This window comes from Gymnoscopelus microlampas (assembly GCF_963454915.1).
Source record: "Gymnoscopelus microlampas genome assembly, chromosome: 2".
In the NCBI taxonomy this organism is placed as follows: domain Eukaryota; kingdom Metazoa; phylum Chordata; class Actinopteri; order Myctophiformes; family Myctophidae; genus Gymnoscopelus; species Gymnoscopelus microlampas.
The window spans coordinates 26,667,332-26,690,848 of NC_139939.1; the positions used below are offsets into that span (position 1 = coordinate 26,667,332).

The window sequence follows — 23,517 nt, forward strand, 5'->3', positions numbered from 1 at the left end:
TTTGACTTTATCTGGTGTCATTACATTCTTTGAGCAAGGGAGCTAGAGTACTTTGTTACACTAGTACCATGTCCCATTATTATTAGCAGACATGAGAGGCTGGGCTGGCCTAAAGGGAGGCCCATAGAAAGCTGGTTTCGCTGATGAAAAGGTAATGCTTATAGACGGCTTCCGAAAAGCTGGGGCTGCACCATAAGGCCCTTTGCCAGCAGCGGGAACATCAAGTGACACCCTGCGCTTCCATTCAGGTGGAGGCTCTGGCAGAGATCTCCGCTGGCTAGCAGCTTTGACATTAGAGGCAATCGAAGACTGGAGGCTCTGGAATGTAAAGGCACCATCAACTGAACCAATGGGGCTTCGGCATGCTGCCTCCCAGGGTGAAGGGGGCTTGAAGGTCTTTTCTTGCCAAGATGTTTGCCACTGTGTAGGTGCAAATGATGGCTGGAATCCAGGTGTGCTTACAGGGGACATGGATCTTTGAGAGGTCACAGAATGCAGCCTTCTCGGTAGGCTCAGGGAATATCTCCTGTCAAATCCCTGAAAGAAATCCACATGCTATTTGATTGATGTGACACTAATGTTGCAGCCTTTGCTGCCACCATCTGGTATCACAAAGTCCTACGTATGAATACATATTTGTTTTTTTGTGGGAAAGATTTACAATGATTTAAAAACATTATTCATAAATGCATTAACCTTAAAGGCACAGAAAATGTATTTGTTGAAATTCACAATGTGTAAACCACTTATGAACATGCAATTTTGATTCAATCAATTTCCATATTTCATAAATGGTTTGTATCTTACAGTATGCCCTAATTAGTGTGCATTATTGTATTGGCGCTAATGCCAATGAATATAAGCTCGATTTCAAAACTTACCTGTTCAGCATTTGAGAAACTTTATCATATATTTTTGAAAGATGAGAAATATATTGAAATGAGTTCTGTGCCCAGTTATTTTTGTTATGCTTTTCTTAACCAGCAACCATTAAATTCTTATGGTGGGCAACACAAACATTTATAAATGTTTTATGTGCAAAATCATTCTTCTGTATGATTTCACATGGTTCCTATTGTAAAAGCATGCTTTCACACAGTGGCCTGGTGGGCATGCTATGATACACGGTCATCACTCCAATCAAACAGAAAGAATAAGAGAGTTGGACCAGTGATTGTGATTGCCTTCAACAATATTTAGAATATCTTCTTTGATAATCCACCAAATCCTGGGAATGATGTTTATTGCCTGTGCTATTGCAGAAGGCATGGAAAAGGCTATAAGCAAATATGGCAATGTATTAGTTGTGCAATAAGAATGTGAAACAAGTGCAGAAATTAGTGAATGAGACCACAGTAGTTGAGAAAGATACAGCAAAGGTTTGTGCAGAAAAGAGGAAACACAAAAGTCAGAATAAAGGATACATTTAATAGCGCGATTGTGCAGTGTACAAGAAGTGCAATAGACAAAGATAAGCCTGAAAGACAGACTGGAGGATAGTATGGCAAAATCAGATTTTCTCTTGGATTCATTTTGTGTTGGTATTTACACCATCCATAGCAGAATACCTTAAAGTCAATTGAACACCTGTTTTTAAATTAGGGTTTGGATGTGTATGATGTCAGTTGAATTTACTCACAATTAAATGACTGGCCATAACTGACAATTAAGAGAAAACAAATCCACATATTAAACATTGCATTTAGAGTAGTGAGAGTTACGACCACAACAAAAGCTACTTCTTTGAGTTGTCATGATACCATAAAAGTTTGGAATGAGACTGAAGGAATTGCAAATGTTATGCATCTAAAAAGAAGTGCATATATCTCCCCAATCACACTCATTAAAATGACAAATACAATTTAGCCAGAAATACACATCATATTCACGTTGTCCTCAAATCAGATGGAAATATGGAAATCATATTTTCAATTACTTTTAGGAAATCAGAGGCCAGAATAAAAAGAAAGGTATGAACTTGATTATTACCAGTAATATGTAGTCATTGAATTCACAAATGAAGACGGCAGACGCTATATGAAATATAAAATTAAAGTAAAATAGTCTAAATTGCAGCTTTAAGTAGAGATCCAACACCTGGACAAGTCTCTCTACCAAGACAAATCTTTAAATAAACGATAGCACTTCCTGAGTATGCTTACAGTTAGCCTCACATTTTCGTGTTGAACATTATTGCAGCTCCCTATAGTTAATAACCACTTAAACCCTATAACTACTGTAGGGGTCTACAGTAGGGCCCTCCTTTTTTCTCTCTAAAACTCTTAGAAAATAATTGATCTACAAACTCACAACGCATCGTGTTGCAATGCGTTGTGAGCTTATAGATCTGCTATTTTTGCCAAATGTTCGCCCCAGAATAGAGATGCTAGGGTTCATGTGGTTAAAGTAGAGGATTAAAAGTGCAGATTTTATTTCTATAAATTAAAAAAAAAAAAAAAAAAAAAAAACTTCTTCCTTTGATACTTACATCCATAACATTCTCCTGCTAATCTCATTGCCAGCTACATGAAACTGTCTCCATACAGAGTTGACTTCAAAAAAACATACTTTCACTCAAATTCTTTGTCGGTTGCTTATACATTATTCAAATGTTACTCTTTCACATAAATTTTCCTTCTGTGGTCTAGACATTCATCCAGAGTTACTCAGGCCAAATGAAATATATTTAGGCCTACATTAGGCCTATATACCTTTATATCATTCTCCACATTGGAAGAGTGACCTACTGTACTTTTGGACAGTGCAAAACCCTATACTCATTCACCTGTAGAGTAATTTTACTCACATTTATTTAAAATCCATGCCATCAGCATTTCTGCCATCTCATTATTGCATTATCAAAGTGTGATCATGCAACGACTAGTGCAGGTAAACAGGCTTCCACAGTTTGGCTGCTACTACTGCTGGCTTTTTAGCAGAGAATTTGGGCTGAGGAGCCATTTGACGCGCACCTCTAGCAATCAGGGATGCAGGAGTGAAAGATGCTAAGCTGTCCTCAAAAGCTGGGGGGCCTTGATTGTATGTGGGTTGGGCACTTGCTGCTTGATTTTTGCTTATGTGATTAGCAGCCGATGTAGCAGTGGGCATTTCACCCAGTTGCTTGTCAACTAAGAGAGACTCAGCTGATTTTGCATGTTGGAGGGTAGAAGAATATTGGGAACTTACCCACCCAGAGGACTTTGTTGACGCTTTTGCCTTGCTATGACCAGAACTAGGTTTAGGGGTTGGAGTAACCTTAGAGATTGATGCTGTAGATGATTTGGGGCTGGGACTTTTGTCCGCAGCGTGTGCATCATATTTAAAAAGTGAGGAGTCCAGCTGGTATGGCTGATGTCTCATCACATCTAAAGTGTCGATGTGCTTTGGGGGAGCTTTTGGCTTCACTTTGATCTCTTTGGGCTTAATTTTGGGACTTGTGGAAGGGGGCTGTTTAGCTGCTGATGGAGGGTAGAAAGGGGCAAGTAAGGGATTGTAGGAATTTGGGGGTGCACGGACATTGGGGGAAGATTTCCAAGAATTAGGGAGTGAGGTGAGTGAGATGGGGGATGGTGATCGGACTGGGGTTTTGTTAGCCTGCACTGTGTCAGCAGTCACAACAAACTTCTCCATACGGGATTGTCTCTTTGCAAACAACTGTGCACCTTTTCCCTTCAGAGGTGGACCATCAACAGCCCCACTAATACCTCTGTCAGAGGCCTGACCCTTTGGAGACGCAGGTGCAGGCTTTAATGAGTGGATGTGTGAGTCCCCTAGTTGCGGTGGGCCAGATGAGCCCGAGTTAACAGATGACTTAATCCTTGATGGTGAGGATGGGTGACGTGGGCTGTAGGTTGGACTGAGGACATCAATACTCACAGGTGATCGAGCTGGCTGTGGACTCCTGTTAGCCATAGTTGGTTGAAGTTGAGACTGGGGAGGGGAGTTGACTGGTGCCCAGTGGTTGGCCGTCAGGTAGGGATGAGCTCCTTCTTGCTGTTGTAAATGAGTGTGAGGCACCACAGGATTGGGAGAAGGTGGTGAAAGTGGGCTTCTTGTTGGGTGACAGGGCTCAGGAGGAGGACTCTTCTTCAACCAAGGAGGACATTTTTGGTTGATGGTAGGCTTTGGCGCAACTGGAGGGGGGTTCTTTAGTTTGACAGTTCTGGGTTGCATGAAATTACAAGCCTCAGCACCTAAACTAAACAAATCTTCCTCTGGCTCAATATAAGACCTCCTATCGCCTTTGTTTTGTAGGTAAGGATCTGAGACTTGAACTGACCCTGATGTCTGTTTATTAGTACCTCGCCGCTTTGACTCTGGTAAGGTACCTCTCTTGACAGCTGGCACAGATATGCGCTCATCTCTTGAGGCTATGATGTCTCCAGTTGGGGACCAGACCTGAGGACTTGTATTAATGGGGACAGGTACTTTGAATTTTAGTTCAGGCTTCTTTGTCACTGGGCCAGTAATGCCACCACCGGGAGGTTGGAGAGGGGCAGATGCACGAGTTTGAAATCCTAGGAAGGGCTTGGCAGTTCTATTTGGCACCAGGGGTCTTGGCACATTGGATAAGTGGTTCATCTGTTGAATATCCTCTTGGTATTGAATGTTTTGCTTGGTACTTTCATCTGTGTAGTTTTGACTCTCCTGATTAGTGGATTGCACGTACAGTTCTGTGTTATAAGCATTCTCTATGTCTCTATATTCAGGCATAATCCCATCCACAGGTAAGCCTTTACGTCTCAGCTCCTCGTTCTCTATTGCAATTTCATCCATCCTTTGACGACGCTTGGCAAACATCATTACACCTTTCCCTGTTGTCTCCGTCAGTCCCTCCATTTCTTCACGGTCTTCCCAATTCAAATCAAAAATGTGCTCTTGGGGATGAACAGAGTGCTCCTCTTCTGGCTCAGAATCACTAGTTGCCACACAGTTCAACCCGGTCGATCTGACTTCCTCAGCGTCTTCCTCTGTTTGGTCTTCGCTGTCAGGACTGCTCTCATGCGTTCCGTAGCTAACAAGTGTGAACTTCTTGACCCTTTGACGACGTTTGTTAAACAGCAAGGCACCTTTATTTTGAGGGTTTGGTGCATCAGTCAGAGTCAGAGCAATGCGCTTACATTTAGACTTGGTCTCTTTGATGTGTTTCTCTGATTCACTTACGATGTGACCTGAGTGAGGAGAGAGAGAGAGAGAGAGAGAGAGAGAGAGAGAGAGAGAGAGAGAGAGAGAGAGACAGAGAGAGAGAGAGAGAGAGACAGAGAGAGAGACAGAGACAGAGACAAAGGAAGAGTAATTAAAACATGACTAAAATACTTACTTACTTACTTACTTACTTACTTACTTACTTACTTACTTACAAATAATCAGCTCTAGAACACAGATCATCTAGAACACACATAAGCTACAATCAAAATAAATGTAAATATGTTATAAATGTTGATACTAATGTGATACAGATTATATAAATGTGTGTCCTTCAATGTTCTTACAGTAGGTAGTTAATGTAGTTAGTGCTTTCTTCAAACCCAGTTATTAGATAATATAATACTTTCCACATAGGCATGGCAGTTTATGGTAGAAGTGAACCAACACAAAATGGCTACCCTATATATCTATGGCACAGAACATCTGAGGTGCTGTATTAGTCAAGGAAAAGATCATTTAGACCTGTTATTGTCCCTTCAGTTCTGGATGTAAAATACATGTATACCATCATGTAATAATAATAATAATAGTAATGATAATAATATATATTATGTTTCCATGTTATTGTTATTGTTATTAAATAATAATAATAACATAGAAACATTTTAAATGGTAAGCGAGCTATAGTGAACTACTACAGTAAAATACATTTTTGAAAGTATACTTGCTGATGCAAGTGCACTAATAAAAGCATCATATTTACTTACAGCTAACTTAAGGGGGGTTCCATGAGGCAAGTGAACAGCTAACTTTCCATTGCAGTCAAGTCTTAGGGGTGGAAAAGGGATCGGGTGACAGACCAGGGGGACACATGCTGGTGTCTGTCAAATGCATTTCTGCCAGCCTCATCATAGGCATGGTCATATTTTATTCTTATCCCACTGACTATCAAAGCTCATGGGGGAAGTCACCCAGTAAGTCCTCTTCAAACAGACCCCATATTATGGTATGAAAATAACCAGCACCCACAGTCCTTTGCACTAATTATTTACTCAATAGCTCCCCTAATCCGTACAGTATCTACACACCTTCCTATAATAATCTTCCAATTTGCCAGCTTATAAATTGCAATGCTGTAGAGGAGACATTAAATATTTAAAGTTTGTACATAAAGCAGGCAAACAAATCAGACAATAACTGGACAGTGAAAAACTATAGCTGTCATTGAATAGCACACAGCTTCTGGCTACATACGTACACTCCAATCGAACACATTAGGTTAGAGGATATAACTACTTACGTGCTCGTCTTGCCCTGCGCCTCTCAGGTCTGCACAGATCTGTGTCAGACTCCGAGTTCCACTTCTCTGCCTGCTCAGCACCCGCGCTTGAAATTCCAGAGGAGATAGGAGCAGGAGGTGCTTCACTGTACCCTCCTTCCTCTGGAGAGTCAAGCGTCCAGTTCTCCTTGGCCCTCGCCCCAGTGCAAGGGCCCTGCCTCCTGCTGTCACCCTGACGATGTTCTGGGGTCAGGGTCAAGGCCGGGGTCACGTCACCACAGCCATCAGAGGAGGGAGAGGAGGCAGACTGTATGCGTGACACCCGGCCTGAGCTTATTGGCTCTTGGTTGGAACGTGCAGAGTGCGAGGACAGTGTTGTTTTCATGGTGTTGAAGTCAGGAGACTCAATGTTATGAATGTTATCCATTTCCTGGTAAGAATCATCTTCCTGACCCCCAATTTGTTCAGAAAGGGCCTGCTGCTCCCGACTTTGTGACTGAAGACATTTTGGGGACTCTGGATAACTTTCTTGGATATCAGTGGGCTGTGGGTCAGCGGGATATTCTGCATCACTCTCACTTCCCATATAGTGCGATTGCGATGGGGACTCTGTCACACACAGTTCTTTGGAGCTATCTGAATCTGAGCAAGTCACCAGGTGACCATTGTTCACTGGGTCTTCTGCCTCACGTTCCATCTCCAATACTCTATGGGCTGTCACAAGGTCCTGGGTGCCTCATAAATGACCTTTATTGAGACAAAGCCAAATGAGTTAACACTTTTGCACACATTATGTAGATAACTGTAACTAACTAACTCACTCTAAAGTCTGATTTGAACTTAGTTGCACACCAGTGTTGTGCAATGAAAATAGAAGATTTACAAGCTCATAAGGCGTCACGCTGTGGCGGGTTGTGAGATTTTGGATCCACTATTTTCAGCACGACACCCACACGCAACTAAGTATAACCCAAGCTTAACCATACCCTATAAAAAGATATGAATTACACAGGTTTAATGATTTTACAGGACTCAACCAGCATAAACATGACACTTTTAGCAAAAATCGAATAACTGCAAAATCACAAAGTATTACAAAGGCATGCTGCATAGTTTGTTTTAGTGTGCTGACAGGAGCATTAAACAAGTTGTACAAACAGTAGCATTTGTAGCAACTGTGTTATTGATTGAATAAATTCCTGTCCCCAATAGGAAGTGTAGCAGGCTGTCTTGGCAAATTCAGCTGGACTTTCATCACTCTAAATGGAATGGTATGCAGCATCACCAAGGCATACAGCATTCACATCTAACAGCATAACAAAAACAATTTGGTGGCTCTTTTCCACACTGCTATATATGTAAAGTGCTCTTCTGTCCTCCTCAATCACTCCTATGACTATCAATTTGTGTCAACATTTCCATTTAAGTACTACATTTGAAATGGACTATGCTTTATTATATTGAGCCACTTGATCTCTTACTTCCTCTCTTCCGTTCCTTTCTTTGACCTTCCTCACTTAAGTCCTGGTTCTGTCTTCTGGTTGTTATTAACTCAAACATAGATTTCCAGCTAAAATCTGTATAATTGAATTTGATATGTAGTTATACCTAGAATCCTTGTCAAGGGGAGTTAGACGTATTTAGATGAGGACAGAATAATAATACTTCAGTAAAACAGACAACTTAATTCCTGTACTGATTGTTATACAGATCCATCCTGATCTTGCAGGTTCTGGAAAACTGCAGCATAATACCAAAGACATACTGCATAACAAAATGAAATGTTCACTGTGTTTTGTCTCTTTCATAAATATATTTGGGTTTAGGTCACATAATGATACTGTAGAGAGCTACATTACTCTGACAGCAGAATCCTTACCTGTATAGGCCTACTAGTGAGCGATTTGGAGGACAAAAGGGGACACTAAAATCCCAAGTCTAATATTCACCCACACATGAAGTTCCAATATCTACCAGGTGATGGAGCCATATATTAGCATTACAGACTGACATTATTTCTGAAATTCTGTGTGTGTTACCTTTTCATCAGAGAAACATTGTTTAATCCCATTTTAGGGAAAGACATGATTGACTAATTTTCATCCAATTAAATTACAGAATAACCAGACAGACAGACAGACAGACAGACAGGCAGACAGGCAGACAGACAGACAGACAGACAGACAGACAGACAGACAGACAGAGACATTACAGACAGACAGACAGACAGACAGACAGACAGTCAGTCAGTCAGTCAGTCAGACAGACAGACAGACAGACAGACAGACAGACAGACAGACAGACAGACAGAGATAAACTTCAGACATTTTTGATGATTTGGAAGCCCTTACTGTATATACTCTCCTTTCTGAAAGGGTGAAGTAAGCGTTATCCTGTGCTTCATAATAAAGATATTTGAAACAGAAAAGGTCAAATGTCAAGGTCAAAATCCCTAGTTAAAAAATATAATCAGTCAAATCTCAGGTGGAAGTGGTTTATATTGACAATTGCATTATGTGTTGACAGTGCCAACCTTCTAGTTTATATTTGAATGGTGTAAATTAAGGTCAAACACAGTGGTGGAAAAAGTACTCAAATTGTGTACTTAGGTAAAAGTATCAATACTGCAATGCAGAAATACTATGTTACAAGCAAAAGTTAGGTAATCAAAATATACTTAAAGTACCAAAAGTAAAAGTACTCATTCAAATCTGTGTGTCCCGTTTCACAAGTTATATGTCTAAAATTCAAATTCTGAAAATAGGGCTGAAGGCATTAAGGTATGTTTTGTAATAATAATCTAAATCTACAAAGTAACTAACTAAAGTTTTCAAATAATTGTAGTGGAGTAAAAGTACAATATTTGCCTTTGAGATGTAGTGGAGTAGAAGTAAAAGTAGAAGTAAAAGTACCTGAAAATTGTACTTAAGTACAGTACTTGAGTAAATGTTCTTAGTTACTTTCCACCACTGTTTGTTATTGTGTTTTCTAGGCCAGTGGTTCCTAAACAGTGTGCTCAATTACTCTGGTGTGCCCTGAGACAAGGCCAGGTGTGCCTTGTGATTTTGTGACAATCACACATTATTATTGAAATGTAATCAACTGTATATAAAGTTAATACATTTGTAACAAAAGCAGATCTACAAGCGTGTGAGCTTGTAGATTGGCTATAGCACAATATTATCTCCAATTGCCTTCTTCTTGAACAGAGGTTTTCAACTGATTGTTCACTGTGCCGCCCTATGAGCTTGTAGATCTGCTATTTTTGAATAGCCAAAGTATGAAATATGGTTAACGTGGTTAATGATTGTGATGCCATATTAACTAGTTTCGCTGAGGACCCCCTGGTACCCCGCCAAGGACCCCACTTTGAGAACCAATGCACTAGACATTCAGGGGCTGGAGCTAGGCTACCAGGAACCACCAGCCTAACGACGACTCAACCTGGGGACCACTGTTGAGTGGTGGATGGAGATAAGGCTAAGATTAGGGCTTCTGTGTTCCACAGATTCTGTCTATTGTGGTGGACAAGGACAGAGTCTCATGTCATTTTCTGGCTTCCTGGCCCTTAACTTATTCTTCAGGTTTGCCAGTGTGGGAAAACACTCTCACAGAGATATAAAGTTGGCAAGGAACAAAACACATCATTGATTTGACTGTAAGCTCTGTGAATTCTGCCTGACAACTCATCCAGAACTTGTATCGTCATGTGTCACGCAGGTAAATGATTGTCAATAAATCACTTGAATGTAGAGACGGTTGGAACACAGCTCCACACTCTGTCGCAGCCAGAACCTTCTGATTCCTAGTAAGGCAATAACTTACACAGTTACCTCATTGCCATGGAAATGACAGTACGGCAGGCGGGTGATCTCTTTGTCTGGGGTGCGACCCTGTGACTTGATATACTTTGGAAGATTAGCTGTTTCCACGTTAGACATGGAATGTCATGTTTTCCACTGAGCAGAACTAAGTATCTAGGAATGTTTTGAATACCTTTTAAACAAATTATAAGATAACATACAAAAATAACATGTGAATCCAATATTAGCCATAGGCTGTAATATTGTGTATTCATATGTTTTCAATTCTAGAATATATTGAGCAACTCCTGTAGAGATGTAGGCTGTAAAATAAGGTGTGCTGTAAAGTGTAAACAAAAAGACAAAGCATAACTGCATTACGGGGATATTATTGCAGTTGCCCATTACTTTTCCTCACTACTGTTCTTATAAAGATATATGCCAAAGCCCACAGATGACTTCATTAGTAAAAATCCAAGTAAATCGAATAATAGTGCTTTCCTTTCATGTGAATTGTTTAAGTCCTTATAGTGTCAATTAAACAATGGAATATGGCTTACCTTCATTGAAGAATCAGTGCACAAGAAGCCTGTATCAAACATTGAAATATTTAAGCCCTGCTTCCACTTGATCTGTAACTATTACTGCATATCAGCATCGATTACGTTTTTAATCCTGATGATACATTCAAAAGTAGAAATGATTGCCCAAAACTAGCCTTGTCAGTCTCTGTCTGGTGTCTCAATTGTAATGACTTAATGTCTGACTGCATGGATATTCTTGACTGAATCTCAGAATTTCTTTTTCTAACAGAGTTGTCCAGGTTAAGTACCCACCTACTTGAAGAGTGGTCTCGCTCATGTATTTCATATTAGGAGGGAAAAGATTAAGGCTGGTGCTGCTATTTGTAGGATGAGCCATAATCTTCCTGTCTAATTTAGTTGGAATAATTTAAATATAGTTTTATATACAAGTTTCAAGTTTGAAATTTCAGGTTAAAGTACGGTAGTACAGTTGTTAACTGGGGACATTGATGTATTCCCATGTATGTATGGTCTTATTTACGTATTGATTTATGATCCTGCAAAGTGGTAAGATTGAAGATAAGGCAAGTTTCAGTTTTTCCAGATTTTGTAACTATTGATTTACTTAAATGGTAAATGGTGCATTTATATAGCGCTTTTATCCAAAGCGCTTTACATAGATTGTGCATTACATTCACCCATTCACACACACATTCATATAACGATGGCGGAGGAAACCATGCAAGGCACCTGACCAACCTGCACATCGGGAGCAATTAGGGGTTCAGCGTCTTGCTCAAGGACACTTCGACACTAACCCTGGGGGAGCCTGGGATCAAACTGGGAACCTTGCGATTCCCATCCGGCCGCTCTACCGGTCACTCTACCCCTGAGCCAACTGCCCCGTTGGCTGATACCAAATGTGAAATTAGATATTATTATGAGTAAACAGATGAGGTAAGCCCATAATACCTTGTTCTCTTTGACAGGTTGCCCATACATGGACCGGTCTGAGTTGGAATCCATGTCTTGCAGAGATAATGTGAGAGAGGAGTCATGGATGAATAAAACAGTACAGACAGACATAATAGGTTATGTGATATATTATTTACATCTTATTTGTGACCAGATATCATGGGCAGAAAGTATGTTTGTAACCATCGCATCTCACACCCAACAGAAAAAAGCTTCAGTGCCAAGGAAAAATAAACATTAACCTATACAGAATGGCTGATCTGAGATGAACTTTCCTGTTGATATAACATAATGGTTAACATTGGGAAGTAAATGTGTCTCCATATTGTGCGGTTTAACAAAAGGTGAATCAAAATGTGCTTTATACAAAACATGAAGCGCATTAAGACATATTGCAAAAGAAACAATAAAATGACTAAAGAGAATAGAAAATAATATTAATAATAATATAGAATTTTGACCTATATTTGCACTGAATTGTGAATTAATTTTAAAAAAAAGTATTAATTCAATATTTTCGATTAGTATGAAATCAATAGTTTTGCTTGGGTGAATTAATTTAGTTAGTTTCGAATCTAATTTGAATCTATGCATTACAATAAATGATCTAATATGAGTTATATTTACTTAATTCCAAGTCAATTAGATTTACTTAATGTAAATAGTTGTCTCAATTTTATTGAGTACATCTTGTGTATTGTTTCTAACAGTGTAATAAAGTCAAGATATGCTTGAATCTTAAAAATAACCACTTTATTCCTTTATTCCAAATTGTATGAGATTTATTTTAATTGTATTTGTCTCTGGTTGTTTCCTTCAAAAGTTATGCTCTTTTCTATTTCTTCCATTTTCAGGTTTGGGTTCAGGATATGTGTAATAAAAGGTTAAAAATGAACCCCATGGGACATCATTTCAGCCTGTTACCTGGCAGAATCTTGAAATACACACTTCAAGGATGAAGAAAAACCAGGTGGCGAAAAAAAGAATCCACCCTATGCGCGTGGACCCCACTTTCCATCTAGATTTTACTCTTAATCATAAGAATTTCCAAACTGATTCAACTATATTGTACAGGCCCAATACATTCGCAAATTATTAAATAAGACAAAACATAATACAAACATGAACAAACACCCCTCCTCCTCTTCAGTGCTTGGCACCTTCCAATTAACAGAGGAGAGACAGGTGACCCACAGTTCCCCATAGTGTCAATAAATAAGCATATAACATGAACATATTTAAAACTCTTAGTCATTGTGACATCTATGACATTTTACTTTAAAATGTAATAGAGGAAATATGCAACACAACACTGTTGAACTGTCACTTTGAATCCAGCTGATGATTACAATTAGTCATTTGAATCAGCTGTGTGGTGTGTGTGCAAGTTCCTTGATTGTGTGTGGATGGGCATGGGCTGTGCCATGACAGGCTGATTTTGTGTTTTCCAGTTGAGGTTAAACACTACAGCATAAAAACATGGTCTCTGTCTCTAGAGGAACCTCCTACTCAGTCAATCTCTGTAACACACAATCAGCATAAAGTAGGGAAGCCAACTCAGAAGTTGTTGAACAATTCCCCTGCTAGCTCTGGAAGTTTTGGAAGATGAAGTTTGACAATATACTTTCAGACATTAATGGATTTGGGAAATTCCAAATCATGATTATCTTGATTCAGAGCTTCTCTCGAATTACTTTGCCATGTCACTTTTTATTGAATAACTTCATAGCGGCTATTCCCTCTCACCACTGTGACCTCAGCAGTCTGGATGATGCCGGTGTCTTTAGGAATCTGACCCAGGAACAGAGGGTTGCTGTTGGGGTTCCAGTTCAGGATGGGATTCCAAGCTCCTGTGAGATGTTTACAGAACCTCAGTATGAGTTTCTGTCCGTCTCCAACTATACTAATGTCACACTAACTGTGTGTCAGACTGGATGGGTGTATGACAACACAACCTTTAAATCTACATTGGCTACAGAGGTAAGTGTGTTTCAATAAGGGTGATTCAGGTGTCCTATGATCACAGATAAAATGATCTTATAGAGACAAATGTTGCATTAATTTTTATATAAATGTGGGAGTACTGCTTGACAAGGGAGATACTGTAACCAGTGACATGAATCTTAATCCTTTTGCAGAGAGCAAAAGAGCTCCACCAATCTACTAAAGATGTCTTTTAAAAAATATGTGCAAAAATGTTTTATTTTTGTCAATGATTTGAAGTGGGACCTTGTGTGCAGCAGTAAATGGATGAACCGAGCAACAGCCACTATATTCTTCATTGGAGTTATGTGTGGAGCTCCTATATTTGGATTTCTCAGTGATAGGTATGCTAGTTATTACAAATATGTAGTAACCACTGTAACTAAATTATTTTAATACACTAAATAATTAACAACTTAGTAACAATTCATTTGCAATCAATTAGCAACCCACATTTAAAGGGATAGTACACCCTCAAAATGACTTTTTTTCTATCGATTACTCACCCCATGGAGACTTGAATTCATGGAGATGTTTTTGTTTTTGACGCATTCCAACCCCAATAATTTGATGACTGGCGGCGGCTCCGGTAGGAGACTCAAAGTGTCAACTTTGAGACTCAAAGTGTCAACTTTGAGTCTTGTACCGGAGACATTAGCATCTTTCCGCCGGTAATCAAATTATTGGCTTAGGAATGCGACAAAAAAAAAAGAATCTCCATGAATTCAAGGCTTCATGGGGTGTGTAATTGATAGAAAATAAGAAATGTTTTGGGTGAACTATCCCTTTAAGTGTTAACCACATCACTCTAAAATCACTCTATCATGTTCTTTCTTTGTCTAGATATGGTCGAAGGAGGACACTATTGGTATCTTATGTGTCATCATTGGTGGTTGCAGTTATAAGTTCATTATCCACATCATATATCATGTTTGCCATAATGAGATTTTTGAATGGAATGACACTGGCAGGGATAAGCATTATCTCTATTGTTCTATGTGAGTATTCATTGAAATCTGTTTGATGAGGAAAAAACTATATATCTTTCATTTTAGATTAATTCCTAGAAAACCCCACACTCTGGGTTGCTTTTTTGTTTCTGCAGCTGTCGAATGGTTTGGCATTGAACACAGAACCTTTGCTGGGGTGATTGTAAGTCTAGACTGGACACTTGGTAACTGGATTCTTGCTGGAATGGCCTACTTTGTAAATGAATGGAGGATGCTTATACTGGCAGCAACTTCACCCTTGATAGTGTCCATTGTTGCTTGGTGGTATGATATTTTATGTCATACTTCATAAGACATTTTATTTACAGTATAAATGCTGTATCCCATTACAAGAGGTTGATAAGGTGCTATATTCACCAGACACTTCAATGATGACATTTCAGGTGGCTTCCCGAGTCTGCAAGGTGGCTCCTTGCTAATGGCAAGGTCGAACCTGCTCATGTTTACCTCATGAAATGTGCCAAAATGAACAACAAATCCAAATGTATGGATACCATCACACCAAGGGTAAATACAGTAGACATTCAATTCAGTGTTCCAATATTGCCTTTTACAAGAAGTGTTGTGTGTGAAGTGTTGTGTTGTTTTTATTTTGTTGCTGTTTTGTAAAGCAACTTTGAGTACTCCGAAAAGCGCTATATAAAATGTATTAACAATTCATTTTTTCCCCGTTTATTCAGACACTTTTAGATTCCGAGAGTGTTGCAAGAGGTGATAAAAAGTACACATTTCTGGATCTTGTGAGAACTCCAAATATGAGGAAACTTGCCATATGTTCAGGGATAGTATGGTAAGTACCAATGCCATATAGCGGGATAATATTGTCTGATTGTCATGATCAGAGCCCCTGATGAAAGAGTCAAAATACTGTCAGAATCATGTGGCTATATTTATTGAGACTTAATTGATATGCATTTGCCATTAGCCAATCCAAGACCCTGTCTTTCCCTGTTATTTGTATTGGTTGAATGCTCCTAGCAAATAATACATGATGCAAGTTTTCATTCACAGAAACTGTCTTCTCCACTTTCCAGGTATGGAGTAGCATTTACATATTATGGGATAAGTCTGAATGTAACTGGGTTTGGGTTAAACCCATACCTTACACAGCTTGTATTTGCCACCATCGAAATTCCAGGAAAGGTTTGTGTCTATTACTTCCTGAACAAGTTTGGCAGGAAACCTGGTGAGGCTGGGGCATTGCTACTAACTGGAGCCTGTCTTTTCATTAACCTGTTTGTTCCAAAAGGTAATATGATTTGATCAAATATTCAAATTCAAATATAGATTTAATAATGTTTCTTGTATTGTAATGTCTGTAATGTTTGCACAATGGTGTGGTCTGAATAATAAATAAAGAAACCTGAGACACAAGTATACACTGCAAAATGAATTATATGCTTGCATGTCTTCCTTCAGATATGGGCGTAATTCGCACCACTGTGGCTGTCCTTGGTAAAGGCCTATCAGAAGCATCTTTTACTATCATGTTTCTGTACACAACTGAACTCTACCCTACAGTAGTCCGGTTAGTCAGCAATAAAGCCATGAAAGCAAACTTGAGCACATGGTGTAATAATTACCACCTGTGTTTTATCACCTTGCACAAGTATGAATTAATGTGGGATGTTTGATTATTCAGGCAGAATGGTCTAGGCTACACCTCATTTGTGGCACGGCTTGGTGTATCCATTGCCCCGCTCATTGCCCTATTGGACGATGTGTGGCTGCCCCTGCCTGCTGTGATTTATTGCATGACGGCAGTTGGATCTGGTATAGTTGCCACACTCTTGCCTGAAACACTCAATAGACGTCTACCAGAGTTCATCGAGGATATTGAACAGCCAAGGTATGTTTTTGTTTGTAAAAAGTTTATTTAACGAAATTTATATTTCAATGAATTGGCTGAATTTAAGTGAACCACTTAACTTCATGGCCTCTACAAGAATATGGTTGAGTTTGAGGGGCACAATAATTGGTTAACAGGATAGACAATTATTACCCAATGACCCTAATCCATGGTTATTTTAAGAAAGGGAAAAAAGGTTTGTAATCAGTCACTTACAATCCTAAATAAAAATTGCCTTGTGGGTGGATGGTGGACGTCAGACATAACATGCCCATGTATGGAGACTTACAGCACTGTAAATGATTTCAACTGATTTATTTTACCAGCTTACATTTACCATTATTCTGCTGAATGCAGAATAAAATGCTGAATGCAGAATAAAATGACATTGAAAACTTTTCCACATTACAGATCACAAACCAATGAAAAGGAATGGACATAACCACTCCAAAAACGAATGAAAAGGATGGTGTTGAAGTTAAATCCATCCCAATTTGTACAGTAGCTTTACCAACTGAGTAAAATACTTTTGTCATATGTTAGTTATTCATTGTTTATTTGTTCATGAAATTGTCTAGTGACTCATGTACATTGCAAAGTAAAGTTGATATGGTTTTGTGAAGATTTATTATGGCCAGCAAATATGGATACAACATAGGGTGAATACTGTAGCCGGATAGTGTTAGATTTATATATTGCAGCACATCCTCTGTAGTTGGATGTACCCTCAAATGAGCTCCTGTGGGGATTCTTGGATTGGGACAGATGCAGATTGAGGATAGTACAGTACAAAGGGGAAATGAAGGAGCACTTCATCCATTTTCAACTTATTATTATTTGGTCCTCATTAATGCGCGTAAGATGGTACCATTTCAGTTTGCTTGCTCCGTCTCACAGAGCAGGGCTGTGGACATTTCAGAAACCGGCCTACCAATGACTTCATCAGTAGACCGATTTGGTCATTTCAAACTTGTTTTCATTGATGCAAATCCAAGAATAGTTTCTATTTCAGCATGCTAACTGTCCAGGAAGTGAATGATAGTTTACAATAGCTTGGATTCCCTGTGATTATGTCACTGGTTTCTGAACCGTCCACAGCCCAACTCTGAGACGCAGAGTAAATAAGACAGAAATGGTGCCATCTTAAAACGAGCATTGGTGAGGACCCATTAAATGGGTGAAGTTCACCTTTAACAACGTAGGTATACTGTAGTATATGAAATGTGGTGGTCAGAATAGCATAGCCCCATATCACCCTCCAACTGCGTGCCATTATATAATTGAATGTCATAGATTTTAAATCTGGTTCAGTGAATACATGAGTCAGACCCTTAATTAGGGTTATGTTAATTTTGTGGGCTGTTCATATTTGTATGTAAAGTCTTCAATAAAGGGTCATGCAGTCCATTTACTGATTTTGTCTACTGTGACAGCTTCATGTGTAATACAAATGTGTAGCTGCTGCTCAAACCCAAAACCATATTTGTGGATAGATTTTTCTAGAGCTTTCTAGTGTAACTGGCTGCAAAAATGCCCAGTTTGACCGTGTAAGCAATGAAAGCACCACATCCACATTACCAACATTGTATTTTCAAAAATCAGCTGATGGGGGCGGGGTTCTAAAAGGCTGTCAGATCAAGGCCACAGGCTTGGATGGAATACCTCCCCTTTGAGAGATGCGGCTAGCCTGATAGCAAACACATTTAACCCATTAAAAATATAACTACTCCTGAAGTAAAAGCGAAGGAAACTAAGTACCGGTACCCTCTGTCAGACCTTGTAACCAATGCAGTCATTAATAAAGAGTATACTGTCAAAACTGTTTCCAATTTACTCCCTCAACTCTGGATTATGTATCCATCTCATACACACATTTAAATCCTAGACGCGATTTATACTTGGTGTTGTGCACAGAGAATCTACAAGTTCCCGTCATGTTCAGACCTGTTGTGAGCTTGTAGCACGGTCACTTTTGACGCGTGACACCATACACCAAGTATAAATCAACCTCTAAGCCTTCGATGTCTTGGGTATTCAGTTGTAGATGGGATGCACAAACCAAGTCCTAATATTAGTAGACAATAATAAGTGAAATAAAAGAGAATTCCGCAGATTTATTCATTCATTTATTTCAGCACTTATAAACTTTTTACTGACTGATGCTCGTGCTGGGCTATGTGGTGCACATCACTGGAGTAATTTACTTCTCAGTTTTTGATGCGTTTGCCGATGCCGCCTTCATAGAAGAAATGCGGCGCTTCCTGGCAATTTGTTCCTGCTTCTTCTCCTTGGCCTCCTGTTTGTACAACAACAAAAAACATGTTGGTCGAATTCAGTTGCAGACCAGTTAATGATCACATTTGTATAAATTGTGATTTGGCACCCATGTGACCTAATCTGCAGTAGTTCTGCAGGATGCATGGGAACCCTGTAAAGGCTAGCCTAAACTTCTTTTTTTAACTGCATCAACCTATGAATTTCAACAAGCGCCAAATGGACAGCATCCAAAGTAATTGACTAAGTTTAATCCAAGGTGGGACCTCAAAATTACTAACATCTATAGGACATCAAGTTTTGACAGTTACGCTTGCCCATGTTAAGGTAAACGGATGATGGTTGATCAGGTCGCATCTGGTAGTTCCATAGTCACTAGGCCACACGCTATACCACCTTATCGACTTTAGGGCAGTCAAACGGTCTGCTGGTGTACAAATTTTAAGTTTACAATGTGCCATTAATACTAGTACATATGTACAGTGTGAGAGGTTACCTGCATTGCAGGTTGGTGCAGTTGGATTCCATTGCATTGCAGGCGTGGACTGGGCTTAATGCAGCAACCAAACCAATATGTAATTTTTGTGAATGAGTTATATTTGTCCAATCTGTACTTATTGGGGCGGTTGCATTTGGTCTCCCTGCTCTTCTACTGACATTCAGATCCCTTGTCTGGTTTGAAACAACTGGTACTGCCTGAAGGTGAACCATTTGCCCTGAGCAAGCAGGCAGACCATGGTAAAAGAAAAAAAAAAACCTTGTGCAGAAGACCCAGGTCCGAAGCCGGGGTAGAACATGCACGTGACAAGAGTGCAGCTCCCCAGGGCTCAATACTAGGTCTGCCATAACTTCCCTCTATACCAAAAAAAACGACCTACAAGCTTGCAGACGTTCGCTCCAGAATAGAGATGATACGGCTTGAAAGTGGTTAAGAAGCCCATACCTTCAGTCTCTTGGCCAGCATCTTGGCATAGTCCGAGGCCTCTTCTTTGTTTTTCAGGGCGCGCCTTTTCTTGAGTGCAACGAGGCGCCTCTTGTGCTGCAGCACGCGAGGTGTGACCAGTCTCTGGATCTTGGGAGCCTTAGTTCTGGGCTTCTTGCCTGATTGAGTGTTAGAAGATAAAGCCAGTAATCAAGTGGCTTTTAGAAGAAAGTGCAACCCCAAGTGGTCACCGAATGGTATAGCTGTCGGTCAGACCATGAAAATCAGTACATTATAGACATTTGTAAAAAGGCAGCACTCTTTTTAACTGCAACCATGCAGCTAGTACGTCTTTCCAAAAGATATTCTTATGCAAACCGAGAACTTGGCACTTTATTAGTTAGTTATCAGAATTCCAATAACCACTTGAACCCTAGCCTCTCCATTCCTGGGGCAAACAGTTGGCGAAAATAAGCACAGAAGGGACACACACACTGGCGTAGCAAGAGGGGATGCAGTCTCATCAGGGCTCGGAGGTGAGAGCTCCTACCTGCGGTGTTAAACAGGCCCCCTCTCAAGCTGTTCAGTTACACCCATTTCCTGTTAGCCAGTGTAAAATGTGGTGCATTGGGAGGTAAAGGAGAGCGCCGGTATTAAGGTTGTTTTGAACAGTCAAAACAGGTCTTAGTGTGGAAGATAACGTTCATGGCAGGGAGGGGGGGCTGAATAGCCTGCAATAGCCCACTGTTACTACGTGCCACTGGGGATGAGAGTATAGAGCCCTGGTGACTTCAGTCAACCAAGTATAGGGTTAACCCATTTAGACCAGAGGCCGATTCTACAAACGCCTTCTAAATCCTGACCAATGTTTTTCCAAAAATGTAAATAAACAGCTAGGTGTTCCAGGCTTAAAGAAGAATGATTTAGAAGGCCATAGCCTAGTTTGCATTTATTCAGATGCAAACATAAGAGGTGCTGGCTATCCATGATCAACACAGGTGCAGACAATTTGTAGCCAGTATGCTGGACAGAACACTAGTACCAAGTCTCACCTTCTTTAGCCACACGTCTCCTAATAACATACTGCCTCACGTCATCCTCTTTAGACAGGTTGAAGAGCTTGCGGATCTTGCTGGCCCTCTTGGGACCCAGGCGACGTGGTACGGTGCTATCAGTCAGTCCTGGAATCTCCTTCTCACCTGAGAAGCACACAAGGTACAGTAGTACAGGACATGAAAGACAGAAGTAAAAAGAATTCACGCATGCACCCGCTTAGATTATCTACAGTACCAAGAAAAGCTAAAATTTCACATTATAAAGTTGCATATATGAACAGTAAGAACTTCCTCTTAACTAGCATAGCTTGCCATTTTAGTAATTTGGAGTGAATGCAAACATCTTTACTTGTGCCAAGCAATCGGGAAACCATTAGTATCAACCCTAAAAGGTTGAAATGACAATGTTTAATTTCTCATGTCAGCCAACGAGGTCCAAATCGTATCCGTTGCAAAAATTAACTATCTCAAGTGCATTACCTTTCTTGACGATGACCAAGTTGAGAACGCTGAGGTTGGCGTCGACAATGCAACCACGGACAGACTTGCGCTTCCGCTCGCCAGTCCTGCGGGGGCGGTAGCAGGAATGGCCCTTGAAGAGCAGCAGCTGCACGCGGCCATGGGTCAACACCCCCTGCTTCATTGGGAAGCCCTGTTTGTCGTTGCCGCCACTGATGCGCACTATATAGCCCTGCATGAGCAGATGACATGAACATGTGGACATGAACTGCAGTGGTCTACCTACATTTAGAACATAGCATTTAACATGTCTGACATTGCATGCATGTATAAAATACCATTAACTAGGTTTAATGTTACCCAGGTGGGAGCTCAGATTTAATGCAGTTCAACTAGAAATTGTTAATTCAGGTGACATTTGGTAGAGCAGCTCCACAGTTTATGGAAACACTCATTCCCCCCTCCCCCACTACAGGGAAGTCCAATACATGCATGTCATTAATACTAAATCTAGTCACGTGGTTATTCGTGTCAAATATTTCTTACCTTCCACTCATCTCCAAGAGGGTCAGCAGGCACCTCAGTAGCCATGCGCTTCTCGTAAAATATTCGAAGTTTTCTTTCATCATCCACTTCAATTAGCTTTTGACAGCCAGTGGCCGGGAATGAAATGTTCAGCTGCAATACAAACACAACAACTATAATAACCTTTTGCTGCCACGAATTTACATTACACCACTTAAAACTTCAATGCAGAACTTTCTGCAACATGTTACTACCAATTCACAACACTGGCAGGATTACCGGCTGTTGGAAATATATATTTTTAAAACATGTGATCCCCACTAGTGATGTAATCTCACGTCACCAGACTTTACACCTTGGAGGAAAGTTAGTGATGTAGCCCCACCTTTCATTTCAGCATTGCAGTCATTATTGTACAGTCCAAGCAAGGTTACAGAGCTTGCCCAATGCCCAGCAACTTCTTTGACACTCCATGTATACACAGGTCAACAAAGATCTGCACCTACCCCTACTTTGGCTCTAATAAAGCCATATTCCTTGCACTTCTATTACAAAGTGTAAAGTCCATTTGTTTAGACAGTGCACAATTATTGCAAGGTGAAGTGAAGAAAAAAAGGCGTCATTATATCTTAAGTCCTTGACATCCCCCCCCCCCACATCTCCTTTTCCTGGCATGCTCCTGATTCATGTGCAGGTTCGGCATAGCTTTATTACCTTCCCTCACTAAGGAGGGTAGGTTACAGATTCTGATAATGTAGTAGTGAAACACTGCAAGATGCGCAATGTGTTTTTTAATACCATGTTCAAGAGATATTTTCTTCTCCCATTATGAACAGGCCAATTTTTACTACAACAATCAACGTCCACGATGTACATGATTACATTCACCCGTGCCTTGTTAATTAGAGCCTCCTTGACAAGTGGCACAAAGTCAACATTACAGCAAATTAACTACCACAAACCATTTCATGGTTTCCGGTGGACTATCATGGTGGGGGTTAAAAAAAGTTTGCTTGAATTTGGAGAGAACACAGGTAATGGCTTCCATAGCATTAAGTACCGCTGGCTAACTCCATAAAGAACCTCTCACTCCGCTATACAGTTAGAGGTTCTTTATAGAGCTAACCTCTGGAAAGCCAACTAGCCACAGCAACAAACTAGCCATGGATCACACGACGGTCGTCTGTCACGACCGTAAAGAACTTCAACCTTGTGTTTGACTGTCTCCCTTTTCGGCCCATACAGCTACACAACAGATTTCAAATATAAAGTGTTTACCCCATGGCCACAGATATTGCAATTATATCCGTCATGAACTTCACCTAGTTTGGACATAAATCATTATCTAGCATAGAAAAGACATACCGGTAGGTTCAAAGTTATTTGAAGCTTGTCTTTGGAGCACATTTTTTAAAAGACAGCCATTGCTAGTCTGTGTATAATCAAAAGGCATCCCAAGTGATAAAGCCATGTTTCACACAACAGAATAGGCCTATAAATGTGAAGAGTCAGGAGTAGGGCTTCAATCCTTCTAGATTATTTGATATACTGTGAAAACATAAGGTCAAAATTTCAAGCAAAGTTCATACCTTCATCTCGAACACTCAACACAGCACAGTCTCTTGCCACACTGAAAAGAGGAGGATATCTAGATGTGATGCCAAACCAAACAGTAGCAATGACTGACAAAAAGCCCAGGCTTGCCTTTTCA

The 23,517-nt window shown here is 40.1% G+C and overlaps 3 protein-coding genes across 3 annotated transcripts; 1 reads left to right on the top strand and 2 right to left on the bottom strand.

The window, feature by feature from the left end:
* Positions 1–1,408: 1,408 nt before the first annotated feature.
* Positions 1,409–7,124, bottom strand: synpo2b (synaptopodin 2b; the record flags this gene model as incomplete). Its single annotated transcript, XM_084070624.1, has 2 exons — positions 1,409–5,171; positions 6,449–7,124. 2 exons carry the CDS (start codon positions 7,122–7,124, stop codon positions 2,881–2,883), a joined length of 2,967 nt encoding a protein of 988 aa, XP_083926750.1. The 3' UTR covers positions 1,409–2,880.
* A 6,210-nt stretch (positions 7,125–13,334) lies between these two features.
* On the top strand, positions 13,335–17,055 carry LOC311052678 (solute carrier family 22 member 7-like; the record flags this gene model as incomplete). The annotated part of the gene is made up of 10 exons (XM_084067772.1): positions 13,335–13,709; positions 13,953–14,056; positions 14,556–14,710; positions 14,818–14,986; positions 15,106–15,229; positions 15,403–15,512; positions 15,757–15,971; positions 16,142–16,250; positions 16,365–16,571; positions 16,983–17,055. The coding sequence occupies 10 exons, from the start codon at positions 13,335–13,337 to the stop codon at positions 17,011–17,013; spliced, it is 1,599 nt and encodes a 532-aa protein (XP_083923898.1). The 3' UTR covers positions 17,014–17,055.
* A 1,677-nt stretch (positions 17,056–18,732) lies between these two features.
* Positions 18,733–23,472, bottom strand: LOC311052798 (small ribosomal subunit protein eS6-like). Its single transcript, XM_084068004.1, has 6 exons — positions 23,396–23,472; positions 21,828–21,959; positions 21,303–21,513; positions 20,820–20,966; positions 19,789–19,946; positions 18,733–18,867 (listed from the first exon to the last, which is right to left on the bottom strand). The coding sequence occupies exons 1-6, from the start codon at positions 23,399–23,401 to the stop codon at positions 18,772–18,774; spliced, it is 750 nt and encodes a 249-aa protein (XP_083924130.1). The 5' UTR covers positions 23,402–23,472; the 3' UTR covers positions 18,733–18,771.
* Positions 23,473–23,517: the final 45 nt, after the last annotated feature.